The sequence below is a fragment of the Tetrao urogallus genome, assembly GCF_951394365.1.
Source record: "Tetrao urogallus genome assembly, chromosome: 21".
Lineage (NCBI taxonomy): Eukaryota > Metazoa > Chordata > Aves > Galliformes > Phasianidae > Tetrao > Tetrao urogallus.
Genome location: NC_136834.1, coordinates 5,840,255 through 5,858,037, shown reverse-complemented (window position 1 = coordinate 5,858,037; position 17,783 = coordinate 5,840,255). Strand labels below are relative to the sequence as shown.

Genomic DNA, 17,783 nt, shown 5'->3' with positions numbered 1-17,783 from the left:
CCTACAGCTTTGGGTTCTGGGACCCAGCAGCAGCCACAGAAACACTGGGGGGTGAACACCAGAAACAGAGAGAAACGTGGAGAGATGGGAAAAAGGGAAAGCAACAAAAGGTGAGAAGAGAGCGGGAAAGCAAAGGTTGTGCTCAAAAGTCCTGCCAAAAACAAAAAACAAACAAAAAAAAAAAACACATGCTCAACCAAAATCCACTTTTACTTTCATTAAAGCAAAACAGGAAACCCAAATCCAAGAGAGAACAGCAGCTTGGAGGACTGCACTGACGTCTCCAGCGTTCAGTTTTATGCACTCTTGAGAGCACTTTGAGATACCACGCTGAAAATGGGGATAAAACAAACAAGGCAGCAATAAAGCTGCCTCTTTACTGCAGATGACATCAGTGGGAAGGGAGCAATGGGGGCAGTGGGAGCCTGAATGGAGGCAGACAGCAAGCAGGGAGACGGCGAGCAGCGGAAGGCAGTAGGAAGCCATATATCAAAAGTAGATGCTCTATTGTACAGGAAGGGCTGACCTTTTGCACGTTTACACTTTATTAAACTGGGTTTGGGGGGGGCAGGGGGGGGAGAGCCAAGATATTGTTTAAAATGTATGACTATTAAAAAAAAAAAAAAAGTTGTCTTAATCACCAAAGAATACATTGTGGAAGGCTGACAACCATTCATAAGCTGTAAAAAAGAGGAGTAGTAAAACCCATTTCTCGATAATAGATCCGCAGCCCCTTGGTTGGAGGCTCCCAGCCCATGATAAATAGTAAGTAATACTTAGCGCCAGCCACTTGAAAAGGTTACTTGATCATTTACAGCAAAAGCTCTGCCCCAGCTGCCAGTCATGTAACAAAACCATCACGTTAAAATGCTATCCGGATCTTTCAGAGCTGTGTCACTCAGCCCTTTGCTGGAGTACCTGGAGATATCTTTTGTTGTGCCCTGTTCTTTAGGCACTTAGTCAGAGATGTTTGCTGGCTTGATAGCCCTAGGCTTATTTTAAAATTCTAAACGCTGGCCATAGCCTCTCCAGTGCTAAAGGCTCTCTGCTATTTAAGGAACAACTGCCTGGTTATAATAAAAAAGATGGGGAGAAGAAAAAGAAACTTCACAGGTGAGAAAAGGCTCTCCATTAAGTTATCAGAAAGTTACATCGTTTATTTACGCTGTCCAGAGTTTCATTTAAAATAGACAACGTGTGAATGCCTCACAGCACAGCCACCACTGTCGTCAACTGGGAAAGGAGCAAAAGTTGCCTGGAATTCAGTGTAAGAAAGCAAGCACCTTCTGATGCTTTAGCATGGCTTTGGGCTGGCTGGCATCGCAGCGAGGCCCTCTGTGAGATGCACAACAGAAACAGAGAGCAGACGTGGGCTCAGAATGGGAGAAGCACAGGGAGGGTCCTCCAGCCCCCTGCTATTCGGACGTTGGTTCCAATGAAGACAACAGAAGCAAGAGCTTCTGAAATCACAATGCTAAGGAAAACATCCACGAGAACACTGGATGGAGATCTGGCAAGTAAAAATCTCACATATTCTTGAACCAGTGAGCTGCCTTCATCTACCTTTGGTCCTTGGGATATCTGATTGGTTTGTAGCATGGGAACAGCCACTCTTGAGGCCAAGTGATCATTACACAGCAGCCTCCTTCGTTAAAAATCAGTTATCAGGAAGTTTCGGGCTCGAGCGATTGTAAATTTTAGGCTATTCTGCGTGATAAGCCATCAGAGATAACCAGACCTTCCACATCTTTTCATTGCCATGGGAAGAGGACGTGGTCAGGATTTCAGGAACAATGTTAACAGCCTTCCACCCAATGTCGGCTGCTGCCCAGGGCCCCCACGTTTCTCATCGTCTCCTTGGGTTCCTTGCTGCACTAGCTCCTCCCTGCTATCAGATTCTTTACAGGCAGATATCCCCACCATTCTAACTCACACAAACACAGGATGTTCCTGGCCAGCCTGTCACCATTATCCAGCCTGTATGGAGGAAAAATCAGGGGAAGTTATTAACCAAACTCAGAGGCTGATGCAAAACAATGAAGGAACTAAGTTTAGCTGTGAAAGCAACCAGGATCCAGCTTTCACAAACCTGCAAGTTATTAATCTAAGGTGGGAAACGCTATCAGACAAGAACAATGCATGTGAATGCAACTAAGAGTACAGGAACGGGCTCCCAGCAGGGGGACAGGGATGGCTGGGGGCACTGACAGCACATTGGACATTGTGAAACAGGGAATCACGAGCACAAGGAGTAACACCATTCTGGGCAGTGTTTAGCTATCACAGGGTAAGCATTCAAAGTAACTGCAGGAAAATTCCGGCATTCTGGACCCTTGGGTGGAAAGAATCTGATGCCAGCGACCTCGTTGCACTCCTCCATCACAGAGCTTTGGCATTCAATCAGCACTGAGTTATTACTGTAGAGCTTTACCTGGGGGTGGAATAGCAGCGGGGAGGGTCGCAGGTACTTCTCCTTTAGGGCACCCACAGGGTCTGTCACCTTCCGCTTCTCCACCCTGCTGGACAACAACACAGAGGGTTACGTACCTTCCAGGGCACAGCAGCAAAGGAGCAGCTGAACATTTAAAGGACACCCATGAGGCTGTTCTCCTGTTAACACATCTTTCTCCCCTTCCTGCTGGATGCTACTGATGATGACCCACACATTACCCACAGCGGGCGGTGGAAAACAGAGCCCCTCCTTTGGGCAGCAGTTGGGGTTTCTAAGTGAGGTGGCAACCCAAGTCCTTCTGATGGCACTGCGGCCCCTTCACATATTCCATCCCTGAGCACCTTGCTTTACAGAAACAGCCCTATTTTTGAGAGAACTGGCTGTGCTTTTGCAAAACATCCTCCCTGCAGGAAAACCACGGTGTGGAAGCACCCAGAAAGAGAATCTGCAATATCCTGCAGGGCAACGTTGCGTGAAAGTAACCCCAACAACTGCAGTTGCATCTTTGAATCTCTGGAATGGAGTCCATCCCCATTCCACATCTAACTACGTCAGTCCAGCATAAATGAGAGCAAATCATTTTGCCACATTTCAGCTGATTGGTGCGTGCCTCAAATTACCAAATAGCTTAAAAGAAGAGTCACGCAGAGCGCTAATTGGTGAGCTGTCTTTAATCTGCATTTATTTTTAATTCGGGAGAAGAAAAGAGCAGAGCTGGGTTTGCAATGCACCCACTATTACTGTGCTTTGGAAGGAACATTGAGTCAGTGTGCTCACAGCTGCAACGACCCAGGCAACTTTCTGCCCAACATCAGCAAAGGGTGCTCACGACCCATCGGCCACGCCATGCCATGGGGCTAAGCCAATCTTCTCAGCCCAGTGCCTGAGAACGTTACCTTAACGAGGCCGAGCTAAAAACTGCCCTGATTTCAGGCTGTCTGGCTGCATTAAATTATATCACCAGGAGAAAATGTCAAGGATTTAAGTGGCCTTGGGGAGAAAAATGGAAGGAGCCAAATGATGTGAGAGAGTCTGATAAAGAGAAGTTTAGAAACAAAATATTTCCATATTTTTTCGAGCTGGGACTTGGACGCTCGGCTGTTTGGCTCATTACATCAGGAGTCTGATTCACAAGCAGCTCTGCCACGGACTTTCTATTTTAACGTATTACTAAAACCGTACGCGTCCCCTGGAATGCATCGCGCGATGCCCCGTCCTTCCCTTCCATCTGTCTTTTGGGCCTTCATGCTTTTCCCTGGGCTGCTATTTTAACTGGCAGCTGCTTTTGCAGCCCGTGTTGTTTTAACATTCCAACTGAGCCTGCCCAGAGGTGGCACAACCCTACTCAAACTCCCAGCTTTTGCCTCCCTACCCCACGTCTCTACGTTTTTTCCTGCATCAATGAATAACAGACTACGCACGTCAGCCCTTTTGCCTTCCTTCCCCAGGAGATGCCCACGTTACACACCCCAGCTCGTGATGCAGCCCTTCCCATCACGGATGGGCAGCACGCAGGCTGTGACAGCATCAGCCCCGAGAGCTGGCACAGCGAGAGCCGCTCTCCCAGCAGCAGGCACCGAGGGCTCACTAATCCTCATCTCAGCTGACAGCTCCTTGGCCCCGCTATGCATTGACATCATTTTTTCCCACAGTTATCAGCCATCCAGCAGCAGCAAGGCAGTGACATAGGTGCTGCTCCACCTCGCCGTGAGCCGCTCCTTTGAAGGCTCTGACAACCCATCCCAGTGCTGACACCACAGCCCTGCGGTGATGCTGAGCCTTTCCAGCACTACGAAACCACGACCGCAGCACAACCCATCCCCTGCCAGCAGCCTGGGCACCACTGGGCTCTATGCAGCCCTGCAACACACTAAGTCCAGAAATACCCACTGGTCTGAGCAAGAGCTGACATGGAGCCACTGGGTCGAACCCGCGGCTACGAAACAGTTCATGTGTCCTAAGGGAGAAGTAATTAACAGACAGCTTAATGTCTAAACGAAGCTGGTTTGGGCTGCCTCCTCTCTAAGAACCAACAAATGGTATTTGCCATTTGACAACTGCATCCCTGGGCAATGCTGCATGCAGGCTGACTGCTATGCTCATCTTCAAAAGCTCACAGCCATTCCCCTTTAGAAACAGACACAAACCCCTCCTTTACACCTTCTGAATTCATTCCTCTGGAAGTCTGACCAGCACTTGCATAACTTCACCTACTCTCCTTTCCATGCACAACTTACCAGAGGAGCAACACAATGCATCACTCCTCCCCCCAAAACCCTTCTGTGCAAAGTGAAACTAGAAAACCCTGCGCATCTTTTAAGAACAATACATGCCTCTGGAGAGTCAAGATAACACTCTACCACGGATTTACACAGCACTTGCTGCTCCAGCCTTAAAAACATGTCACAAGGCTGAGTCTGCAACAGCAGTTCCTATGAACTGAAGAAGGAATTATAAAGAAAAAGGGAGGTGGGGAGAAAAAAAAAAAAAGGTGAAGTGGTTCACAAAGGGCCATCAAAGAAGTGAGTGGGAGAGCTGCATTTGCAGACTCCCAGGGCTCCTGACTCATTCCCAAGCCATGAGAGCCCAGGCTCTGAGGCATCTGAACTCTGCATTCTTATCAAATCAAACCTCTGGAATTTCCCCAGCAGAAGTGCCATCTTAGCGTTGGCTCGTGGGAGAGTCCTTTAATAGGTCAAGTTTCTTCTTTACCAAAATAAGGATGTGTTCTTTATACATATTGATTACGAGCACTCCTTTCAATTACTTGGCCCTTTCGATTCACAAAACTCAGCGTGCTGTGACGAAGGGCAGACAAGCACTGCCAGGCAGTATGGACACATCGAGCCTGCCGGACATGTGCTGCCCTTCCTGAACAGCCCGCATCCAGATCCGCCTCGAGTGATGATGCCAGCTAGAAAACCAGCTCAAAAACCAGCTCATTAGAGGAAACAATTAAGGCAGGGTATGTTAATACCTGTAGATGGGATCCATGAAAAAGGGTGATGGCTTTGCATAATGCAGGGATGGTTGCTGAGGCAGCTGAGACTGGGAAATCTTGGGTAAGACTTCACTTGCCATTAGTTTCCTTTCCCCATAAACGTGGTTCTTCCGTGGCTCTCTCCCTCCATTCTGACTGGCTCGGATGCGGTTGCCGATGCTCAGATCCAATGGCTGCTCCTCCCCTGAGGACGGGGCTGGCAGGACCTTCGGCGGTGGCAGGATTGGCTTTATCTCTTTTGGCTTTGTGGTGAGATCGAAGGGCGACTCGGAGCTGGTGCTGCCTACTTTGTGGAGGTCCCTGGGTGACTTTGGTTCTGCCTTGACCAGCAAGTTGTGATTGAGGGTTCGCTCCGTGAAAGGGTAGAGTGAATGGGGGAAGTTGGGGAGGAACTGAAACGGAAACATGGAATGATACGGGAGCGAACCCATCTTTTTCTCCTGCATCCCCATAAAGCCAGGCCCAAAATACTTCTCTGCGATGGAGGCGATAGCCTTAATAGAGTCATTAGCTGCTCCCGTGGTGGGCAGCAGGTGCTCTTCTGGGGGAGGAAAGAAGGAATGCTGAGAATAGAAGAGAGGGATCTCGCTTGTGTTGTTGGTGGAGCTCGCCGACACGGAGCTGCTGACAAAGTCCGGCTTGCTCTCCATCTGTTTGCTCTTATCTTTTGTTTTGTCCCTGTCGCTCTCTGCGTCACTGTCCAGGTCAGAGCCGGTGCCAGTGGTGGTATCCAGGTCCGTGCCCGTGGTTGTGTTGACGTCCTCGAAGTCGCTGCCGTCGGACATGTCGCTGTTCCTGGCTTTTAGCTTCTCCAGGTAGGAGTTCTCCAGGCTGCTTTCACATTTCTCTTCTGCCGAGGCGGCCTGGTTGCTGTTGCTCACCGCAGAGATCAGGGGAAGCGCAGGGTTCCCGAGGGGGCTGGGGAGCTTTGCGTCTTGGGTGTGATTGAGGGGACTTTTGAGGAGTTGTGTGGGTGGTAACAAGGGGGGCCGGGGGTAGAGGGACGGTGGGAAAATCCCCGGGAATCCCGGGGTGAGGGCAGGGAACGCTGGGGGGGCGGGTGAGAATGGAAGACCCCCCGGGTGGGGACGGGATGGAAAATAATCGTTAAATCCCAAGCTGGCGTGGTTGAGGTTGGGAGAGGGCTTGGATTTGTCCATCATGGAGGTGGGCGTTAAGGGGAGGCCCGGGGCAAAAATGCCCCCGGGGTTGTAATGGTTCTTGCCCTCGCAGAAGCGCCGGTGCTTGTTGAGAGAGGAGGTAGTGCTGAACATCTGCCCGCAGTCCTTGCACTTGATTTGGGTGCGACAGTCCGCGTGCATCCGCTTGTGACGGCAGAGGTTGGAGAACTGCGTGTAGGATTTGTGACAGACCTCACCTAAAGCATCAACAGAAACCAACAACAAAAGCAATATGAAATTAACAGGAAATGGGACGGAGCGAGTTGAGAGCTTTCTTCAGTACCATTAAGTGACCGCTCCGTAGGGATGTTCCATAAACGCTTGCCAGCCAGAGCTCCGTTTGGAGGGGCCGAGGCGGTATTTGTTGAATTAGCAGGGCTGGCAGTGCTAAGCTAACACCACCTCACCGCCCTCTTTAATGATCTGTAAATACAGAGCTTTCAAAACGTGATTTTTTTACGACCGCTTTCACCTACGGACTTTGCTGGTGTGGAAGGAAGAGCGTAAAGGAGGAAAAAAGAAATCCCACCCAAACTTTTCTACGTATCCAAACACCGTAACTTTGTACTAATGCCTCTTTCAACACAGGAATAAACCCCACTTCTGAGTGAATTAACACACTTCTTTCACGGGAGAACTTCTGTTATCACCAATTTGTAAACATGGAAGCTGAGACAAAGAGAGGGAAGGCGCATTGTGCAGGCAGGCAGGCAGGCAGGCAAGGACCTGCACCCAAATCCTGCCCACGCTCAGCCCTCAGATCCATGACCGAGCTCTCCTGCCTTCCTTCCTCTCACTTTTACTTAGAGGAACATGGAAGCCTGACTTTCCCTCTGTTTCTTTTCTATTTCCTAGGATTTTCATTAGTATTGGAGTGTCTCAAGTCAGGTGAATGGCGGCTCTGAAAATATCAGAGGAAGCCTCTTCTGCTGAAGTTCAAACCAAAGATTGCTGAAGTTGGACAAACTGGCCGTTTCCACTGAAACAAACATCCCAAAATTCAGTGGATCATCACCGTGCCCAGCACCCACAGGGACTGTGCATGTCCAAACCAAGCGGTGGGTGCAAACCCTTCCGGGCACAAGGACAGCCTGTGTGAGCTCCCTCTCAAATTACAATTTCTGAAGAAATGTCACATTTGGGTGGATTTATTTAAAAGATGCGTGCATATTTTCCTTGCCAGAACAGAATTACCCCTAATTTTAATCATCCCCTTGCCATGTGCCAAGGGATGCTGTATCGTGGCTTGCAACACACACACACACTCCAGTCGATAATAAATCGTTAATCTGCTTCAGCAGATGGTATCACAACCAAGCACACTTTCTGTCAGTTTGCACTGGCTCACTGCTGTGTTTGTGCTATTTTTTTAGTGTATGCATTCACAATAGCACAGAAAAAAAGATGTCATGCTGTATCCACGCAGCAAAAAATTGTGAGAAAACAGAAGATAACAAAAGCGACGTTTTCCAAGAGAACCGGGCTCTTCCATTTGCCTCACCAGGAAGACTTGCTACAGCCTCCTATGTGTGTGTGTGTGTAAATATATATATGCATGTATATACACACACACACACACACACACACACACACACATATATATATACACAACTTTATCCAAACCCCAGGTACAATAGCAGGGGAGGGAGCCCAACAAAATCCACCCAAGTTCCTCTGAACAATAATAAAAAGCCTTTCCAGGGTTTTTTTCCTCGCAGCTCCCCTCAAGTTGCTAATGGATTCCATATTAACACATGTGGCTCCACCTGGTACATCTGAAGTAGGCAGAGTTGGCCTCAGTTGCTTTACACGCTGATTTGGACTGACAACTCCCTAATTCTTATGAGGTGAGAGTGAGGAGATTATGAGGAGAAATCATTCATCTCGCTGCGGCAATACGACGAGATTCAAATTATCTCTTTCATGTGCCCGTCATCAAATGAAAGATGGCATCAAAATGAGCAATAAGAGCGTTTTTTCTTCCTCTGCTGACACCCATCTGATTATCGCAGAGCACGCTAATGAAACGAGCCTCCCAGGACACCCCTGCATACTGTTCCCATTATACCAACAGGGAAAAAGGCAGAAGTGGGTTCAGTGGCTTCCCTACCGTAACATCAAAGCCTGGAATCAAACCCAGACCCAGCTCTGTGCTTTAATGGCACTTTTTGAAGAGCGTCAGGAAGCAGTCCCTAAAGTTTCCATTGGCTTTGTTGTGTCACAACCCACACGGTTATCAAAATCCCATAGGTGCTGTGTCAATTAAAACAATATACAGCCCCAAAACGACAAGAAAGGAGACAAATGGCCCTCGAGGGAAAACCCTTCTTTAGAAATACTCCTCTACAGTGAGCACTAAGGACAGTTAATCTGCTATTTATTTGGTTTCCAAGCACGATCTAGATGAAACACAAAGTAAATAAAGAAGGAAAAATAAAACTCTTAAAAACTCATCTCTGATGCTACCCCAAAATCTGCAACGTGGGTCCAAGGAAACACTCTGGGCAGGCTGTGCCAGGTGTTCACGCTGGTGACATAAGTAAACACTCAAAGTTATTATGGGGGGAAAAAAAAAAAAGGAGAGAAAGAAAGGAGATGAGAAAATAGCATCGCTGGGACTGCTGAGCGACTCAGCTTTTAACTTGTCAAGAAAGTCAAAAACTGCCGTGAATGTTTACTGAAAAAACAGGGAGCACGCAGAAAAAGAAAAAAAAAGAAAGAAAGAAAGAAGTTCATCTCGTTCTCTGACCTATAAAATTACAGCAGCTGCTGACAGAGGGACAGGGAGGACCGGGGGCCCCGCAGGATACGTGCAATTACAGCAGGAGCCGCGGCTCCGCGATGGCCGTGACAACTTACATATGAAAGGTTTGACAGTGCTGTGAATGTGCTTGTGCTGTTTGAGGCCGGACGAGGTGGCAAAGGTTTTGCCGCAGTCTGGGCAGGCGTGGGCTCGTGCTCCAACGTGCTGGGAGCGGATGTGCCGCTGCAGGTTGCTGGGGTCGGTGAACACCTGCAAGAGAAAACACCTTCAGCGTGCGGAACCGAGCGGGGAGGAGCAGAAAGAGAGGCTGCTGGGGGCCGTGCTGAGCCTGGGTGCAGGGTACGGGATGGTCCCCAAGCCCAGCCACAGCCCCAAGCACAAGCCCAGCCATAGTGCCAGCCCCAGCCCCAGCCATAAGCCCAGCCATAGCCACAGCCCCAGCCCCAGCCATAGCCCCAGCCCCAGGGCTCTCCAGCAGAAGCTCCCCACCTTCACGCAGTTTTCACACTCGAAGCGCTTCCCGCTGTCGTGAGACATCTGGTGGCGGATCAGGTTGGATTTCCAGTTGAAGGCCTTGGGGCACTGGTCGCATTTGTACTCCCGCTCCTCGGTGTGGATCACCATGTGCTGCTCCAGGCTTGGGAGGAGAGACACGGCTGTGTGTGGGGCGACTGCAGAGCCAGGCCTGCCCCACGCAGTGCCCCACACGGAGCAGCGACCCACCGCGACACAGGAGGAGCCGCTGCGGGCTCACGATGGGGCACTGAGAGCTGCGGCCATGCACACAGGTCTGGTATTCGTTTCATGGATGGAAAACACCCTCTCTGCCTCAAAAAGCTGACGGGTTTGGTGACTTTTCACAAGGGAAGATAAAACCGGGGCTGAGCCCCCGGGGTCCCGACAGGAAAAAGGAGCACTTTGTGAGCAGAATTCCGGCAGCATCCCCACAGGGAAAGACAAGATATGCACGGCCGCTGCCGAGGCTATCGCCTTGCCATCCACGCAGGCACAAAGCCTGCAGCTTCCCAGAAGAGAGCAATTTAACGTCGGAAAGAAACACGATGAGGTGCAAATACATTTCACTTCTAAACGTCAGACATCTTTTATTACCGAAGCCGGCGATCTCAGCTCCTGCCAACTGGCAGCCTCCCTCCGAGCAGGAGGACGATGGCGGAGCGAGGCGGCTGCTGGACGCGGGCCACGGCTGGGATGGCTGCACCCAGCAATGCACGGCTCCCTGCCCTCCCCTCTGCACAGCACCGCTGCTGGCTTGCAGTCCTGCCATAGCCAAGGGCAGGAGGGAACACAACACGGTGCACAGAGCGATTGCACAAAGCTGCCTTCAAGTCCAAAGGCATCCACAGCACTCAAAAGGGCAGAAGGCTGCTCCACCATCACTGCTGGACCAGGGCGAGCAGTCAGCACCTGCCCACCCCCAGGACCACCCCCACCGGGTTCTGATACAAAACACCCCTGGGCCCGGCCCTTATCAACTGGCAATCAGCTGACAGCAACGTTCATCTCGCCAATAAATGCTGCTCTTTACACCGCAAAATTCTTTAGGTGCACAAAGAAATGCCTACTTTGCATGCACGTATGTAAAAATACGCTCCTGTTCGCTGTGATTCATGAGTTTACTTAGAGCAAATATGGACAAACTAATATCTGTTTAGAGGCAGTACCTACTGGGATTAGCCAAACGTTTATTTATTTAGTCAGCTGCTAAATGCTCAATTCCAGTTCCCCAGTGGCACCCTTGATTTGATCTGTATTAACATCCGAGAAATTGAGACGATCAAGGTGTGCTGACCAGATTTATTGGGGGCTGCTCAGCACATCAAACACAGCGGATTGCCGGGGCAGGGACAGATGTGGGAGCGCTCTGTCCCAGCTCTGCTAAACACGTCAGCGTGCAGAGCACACACTGATGTTGCTGACTCTATTTTTCCTTGTTGGAAAAAACAACCCGAAACTTCATATTGTCTTCACATAGAGAAAGCCCTTAGTGTTCTGCTCTTCACCCCTCAGCACAACCACAGCCACTCCATCTGACTTTGAACCAATGAAAACCTTGAAAACCAGCCTAGGTGTTACAGGCTCCAGATGCACAGTCCTGGAGCGCTTCATAACAAGAAGCAAAGCCAGAAAAATCCCTAGCATTTTTTAGTACCTGGCACCTGCCATTGAACCATGTGAGAACCACACTGCAAATCAATCACAAATCTCTAAGATCTCTGCTTTAAGGCTGCATTCTGTTCCCATCACATCATGCTTGAGAGATGCTTCAGCTCAATTTCAGCAAGACAAAGAATCATGCCGTTAAAGAAGCTCCATTCTTATTTAGAGTTGTCTTAGAAAAATAATTCAATAAGCATTGCAAATTAAGAAAAGATGGAGAATATCTGAATGTCTTATTTTGCTCTTTTTCTGTTCCACTACAAAAACAAGTACTTTTATGAGCAATTAAAAAAAAAAAAAAAAAAGGATGTGTTGGGAAAAGAACTGTAGATTGCTTCTGCAAGATTAAGGAGGAGCTTATGACCACGTCAGAGTTCTTAATATGACAAAGCCTCTTTATACCCACTGATACCAAAGGGCCAAGAATTACATCGGATAAAATCCATGCAGCAAACAGTGGCAGCACGTCACAGTGCTGTGCCCTCAGAAGGACGTCAGAGGGGAGCAGGTGTCACTGAGCTGCTGCCCAGGCCACCACGTCATCCCCGCGCCAGCCCTGGGAAGGTCATGGGGAGCTCAGAGAGCACGCAGAGCCCTGGCACAGCTGCTGATGGGGCAGGGAAACACTGCAGCCTACGGAAGCCAGGGGAGACTGAAAGCCATCCAACAGCTCACGGCATCCAAATGCTCCGCTGACCCCATTGGGGTGGGCAGGAGGAAGGCAAGGCACACTCCTGCTGTACCCTGAGCCACCCAGCGCCCACCCAGGCCCTCGCTCCCCACGCCAGGGGCAGTGCCCAAAGCACGAGACCCCGAGCCCCATACCTGTACTTGTTGGGGAACATCCTCTCGCAGTCCTTGCACTCGAAGACCTGCCCATCGCCGAGGCCCTCCTGCTTGATGTCATCATTCAGCGTCTCATAGAGCGAGCTCACGGCGCTGCACGCGTACTTCTTGTGCCGCCGCAGGTCCAGCTTGGACTGGAAAAGCTCATCGCAGTCCTCGCAGCGGAACGTGTGCTCCTCTGGAACGGACAGACAGGTGACTCTGATTGCGGGTCAGGACATTCCAGAATTCTATTTCACCCAAGGTTGTGCTTGTAAAGAAAATTCAGTACTCTGTGAGGTCATTCAAACCACCAAACAGGAGATCTGCAAGTGACAGCAGAAGGGTTTCGCTTTAAGCACTCAAGGAAAGCCCGGCACAGGCAGGGCAGCATGTGGTGGAAAGAACAAATGAGATCTTCCTCCAAAGAGGCCACCAGGAAAGGAAAGGAAGAAGCATGCCATGCCCAGCTCAGGGCTGGTGCCCTCTGACCGCTGTCCTCCGTGGGCAGCAGAGTTGGGAACCAGAGCGCTGCGGAGGGAAAGGAAAGGGAGCCCAAGTCATGGCTGTTGTGCTGTGCGCTATTTTTTTCCCCCCCAAAGAAAAAGAAAAACACACCAAGCTCTAATGCACGTAATAAATTATTGTAGTCAAGGTCAAACAAATTAAAAAAAGGGCAGCTATTATTAAGTTTACAAGGCAGCATCCTGACCACGGTGCCAAGTCAAACAACCGGCGCAGAGCTGTACATTTTCCAGCACAGAGTGGGGACAGCACGGGGCTCTGCAGCTCCACCCGCACTGAGCTGTGCTCTTTTTCTGAGAACTTCACTCTCAAAGAGGAAAACCCGTGGTCAGCCACGCTGCTTGGGGGGGGGGGGACGAGTGGAAATGCACTCAGTGAGAGGTGGGGCCAGAAGGGAACGTGGCGGTGGGGCTGCCCCATGCCCACGCTGGGATGGAGGGGTGATGGGATGCTGGGCAGGAGGATGCATTTTTAACTAAAACAAGGATTGCTAAGAGCAGGAAACACCCCTATCCTTCCCTCTTTTCAACTCATTCTGGCTGCTGGCATGCTCTGCATGGGTATCAGCATTGTCCCAGAGCTGTGCATCAGCCCCATTCTGCTCCTTACAGAAATCCTGCTTACAGGTAGCTTGTAGAACAGCATTAAAGTGCATCTCATGTGTTTTAAGTCCCTGGGGAAGGAAACCTGGAAATAAGGACATAAGGACCCACCTAGCACCAGTGAGAGGCTGTGCATAACCTAACATTAAAATAATGCAAACTGCTTTCCATAGGGGAAAAAACAAACAAACAAACAAACGAAAGAAAAAAGGAATCCAAGTATCACGTTATGTTTTGTTGTTTTGTTTCACCTCACCTATAGCATGGAGCACATGAAGTTAAAACAGCAGCGTTTCAGACTCCACCTGCATGTGGTTAGGGGCTGGAAGCAGGCCTGGCACAGACAGGCCGTGGGGCAGGGGATGGGACTGTGGGAATCAAATGTTGTTTCTGCATTTGAATTGGATAATATCATTTTTATTTCACGATCTCCGCTATCACCGTACTTTTTGGGAGTCCTTCTACTTGGGGAAGATCTCTGATAAGTTTACATCACTTATCGTATAGACGAACCTTCCCAGGAACGCACACTCTGTATAGAGGTGTATAGATGTATATTTTGTCACACACACTGCAAGAATATCCTGCGTGAGAGCAAACCAGAGGAACAAGTGATGGTCTGCCCGAGGAAGCGCCTGAAGAGACTTTGGGAAGGCCTGGCATCATCCCCAGTGCTCTTTGTTTAACGATGATGACTTTAAAGAAAATCACCATATCAATAGGACAAGGAGAGCACCGAGACATCTTGGAAACAACAGGACGGCTGCTGACTGACACCAGGTAACAAATAAATTAACAAGTGAATAGCAAATGCCAACCTTCTGATAAGATTGTGAACCTGGAGTACCCAGCCATTGGGGAAACAGGGGAGGGGGGAGGCAAGGGGGAGCAAACAGGGTCCAAAGGCTGTCACGTCGTGTCCATAGGTGTGCTCCTGCTTGCGGGACGCCGCCATTGCAATCGCGAATAAAACCTGCTGTTATCAGAGATACCGTCCTGACAAACACGGCTTGGATATTTCCAACAGGATGGGCAGAGCAGCCGACGTGGGGCAGCTCAGCCCAGCAGCTCACTCGGCAAACCTAGCGCTCCCCTCCCCACAGCTCAACCCTGAAGCTCCCCTGAACATCCAGCATCTGCATTTTGGAGACCCCGCTGTGGCACGTCGGGTCGGTGAGTCCAAAAAGCACTGTCTGTTTCCTACGGCTCCGGCTGCACCACCTCTGCTAGCGGCAAGGGCACCAGCTTTTGCTATAGGTAGAAGAGATTGATAATAGGGAAAGAAATGCTTTTATTTCTCCCGGAATACCTGGGTTTGGACAAAGGTATTTTTAAAGGACTGACCTATACATATGTATATGATCTAAGCCCTCAGAGTCACATGCTGTACCTACCGTCACTGCCTGCAGGCGTTCCTCTGGCACTGACACCTTGCCTGGCTGCAGGGTGGCTGGCCATGTCAGTGCCCAACACTGCACCCCGGTTGCTAGATTGCAGAATATTAGGAATCAGCTCTCAAGGCTGCGGGCTTTGGGCCAGCACAGCACCCTGCACAGCCACCCCAGCACAAAGAAGCTGGGAATGGAGCTCACCCGACCCGCTCTGCTCTGTGCCTTTAGATGTGACACCCCGTTCCCACACTTCAGGTTCATTAAAGCGTTTTTCCTTCCCTTCAGCATCACAAATAAAAATAATCGCCCTTCTAAACAAGCTCTCATTCGGGTTCTTTCTCCTTCCAAGAGTGCTGCAAATACAAATACTGCCCTTCAAAAGCAGCTCCTGCCTCAGTGCCTGACGGAGGAGAAGGGGATGAAAGGAAAAGAGAAATCCAGTAACAAAAAATTGCTGCCTGCTCTCTATGTCTTGTTTGTCAAATCTATGGTTATATGTGTCTATCTAAAGTTCCATCAGTAACACTCAGGACAAAGCAGGAATGCAACAGAAAAATAAATCAGTGCCTAATAGCTTTCAGAGAAACCAAGGGGAACACAATTATGTGGCATCTACATGCTAATCTACCAGACTTGAATCTCAAAGGAGTTCAAGTGCCCTACTCAAAATTCCTGCAGTGATAAGGGGTCTGCTGTGTTTGGCTGGGGTTTGGATAAAAGATTTTTATGATAATTATCTTCCCGTGGAACAATTTTGCATTTTCTTTCTTGTTAATTCTGAGGCGAAATGGGGGTGCAGGCAGCAGGAAGAGAGCATTACCGAAAGTCACAAGTATTAAGAAGTCAAATATTTAACGCTGGCCTCTTACAATTTGAAAGCAATTATGTGGCAAAAGCACAGGAAGACACAGATAAACGTTACAGAATGGCAGAGATGGAAAACAAGGAGCACTATTTGCATGTCCACACAAAAGCCTGTTGGAAACAAATGCAAAATGGTGCGGAGTTTTCTTTCCGGTGTCTCTGAGGCATCAGACAAGGGACACAGAACTGCATCACAATGTGTGCAGGAATCGCCCAGCTCTGCGTCCATCTCAAGAAAATGATTCACTTCCTTGCGGGGAGAAAACCGAGACAGTAATTCTGAAGCTGAACTCTTGGTGAGGGAGCAGCTGCTGTTTGGAGAGCCCTGGGTGCACCACTGCACTGAGAGCTGTTCCACACTGCCTGCGTGCTGCACTGCAAACCCGAAATCTAATCCTGCACAGGCAAAGGCAAACAAATGGGCCGTGGGATGGCCAGGTGAAGTGACTTGCATTCCTGCCGTTCATTCTACAGAGCAACAGTTCCAGCTAAGAGCTTACCAAAGACCCTGCCTTACCAGGAAACACCTCACGTGGGGAGCACAAAGGGCTTTTCCACGGCCGCTGTGGTTACCGAGCTCCAGAAATGAGCAGCAGTGCATTCAGAGGAAAACACACGAGGAAGCGAGCAGTGCTTGGTGTGCTGGGTGCCAGCTGGGCAGCCCGGGGACCTTCTCCCTCGGTGAGCAACCCCAGCCCTGCACCCTGCTGTCAGTGAGACCGAGAGCCATGGGATGCCCTGGCTGGGGGGGGGGACCTCCAAGGGGTGCCACCTCCAAGGGGTGCCACCTCCAAGGGGTGCCACCTCCAAGGGGTGCCACCTCCAAGGGGTGCCACCTCCAAGGGGTGCCACCCACCGGCCCAGGTTGCCCCCACCCAACCCCAGCTTTGACCAACACAACTACTTCATCAGTGAGGAGTGAAAGTAAGCAGAAAAATGAGCAGCTGCTGGAGGTGCAAGGCCACCTGGGGCACGGATGGAGGCTCTCACCTTCTCTGAGGGTGCAGCACACTGCCTTACCTTCCATGCTGGGTGCCATGTTCCCCAGGGAATAGCTGCCTTCCTTGGCACACACCAAGAGCTCTTCTCCTGGCTCGATTTCCTTAATAACTTTATAATAGATCTGCGAAGCAGAAACAGAAATTGAGAGACATGTTAAATATGCAGAGATGTGCGCTTTACATTTTTAACCAATAACTCAAATTATTCCAGCTAACGGGGGGGCTGTCACTTGATTTGCATAATTGCTACTAAGAGCTCTTTCTCCTGCCTTTATTTTACTCCGTGCACGTCAAGTTTCACGCAGTTTGGACCACAAAGTAGTATTTACAGTAACAGCCTCCCTCATTCAAATTACACAAAGATCTTCCCATTGTTTCTCCTACCTCCTCCGTGCTCCGTGTACTCGTTACAGCAAAGGGATGATTAACCTGATGGAATTGGAACACTTAACTCTCCGCTTCTCTAAGCCCAAATGGGCCTCGTGATCACAGAGCATCACCCTCACACCCTTCTCCTGTGGGCTGCTCTCACCTGGAACCCGAGGACCGCACTCAACACCAGCACACAAACCAGCCCACTTCTACCGGTGGTGGGGTCTGTTTTCAGAGCACACAGGCAGAGCTCAGACCCCTCCCAGCTGTGTGCCCCATCTCCGTGCCCGTGTGAGCTGTGAGGAATGGCTCTGATGAGGAAGGAAACCAGAAAGCACAGCAATAGGAGGTGGGAGTTTGTGCCACGGCCCCGTGCATCCCAGGGCTCTGTGTCCTCTGCAGGACTTCACCAAACTCTCCGAGTCCACCGCACCCCTCCCTCTGCTACGGAACACTGCTGGAATCCAGCAGACACGAGGCATTAACTGCAAGGATCTCTTTGCTCTCCCTCCAACAGCAACGCACAACGTTCTTTCTAGGATATCAACCAGAAGTCACCCGGAGCAGCTCTCAGCTGCAGCTCTGTGCCCACAGGGAATAAAGACCCCAAACCATCACAGCCCACGG

The 17,783-nt window shown here is 50.1% G+C and overlaps 1 protein-coding gene across 2 annotated transcripts in view; it reads right to left on the bottom strand.

The window, feature by feature from the left end:
• Positions 1-17,783, bottom strand: part of PRDM16 (PR/SET domain 16) — a gene marked incomplete at both ends in the record, with an annotated part of 200,010 nt that overhangs the window by 10,168 nt on the left and 172,059 nt on the right. For both annotated transcript variants that reach the window (XM_079545501.1, XM_079545502.1), the window contains 6 exons: positions 2,432-2,519; positions 5,430-6,831; positions 9,494-9,647; positions 9,888-10,035; positions 12,402-12,600; positions 16,804-16,906. In XM_079545501.1, the coding sequence (XP_079401627.1) occupies positions 2,432-2,519; positions 5,430-6,831; positions 9,494-9,647; positions 9,888-10,035; positions 12,402-12,600; positions 16,804-16,906 (2,094 nt within the window). The remainder of the gene's footprint in view (positions 1-2,431; positions 2,520-5,429; positions 6,832-9,493; positions 9,648-9,887; positions 10,036-12,401; positions 12,601-16,803; positions 16,907-17,783) is intronic.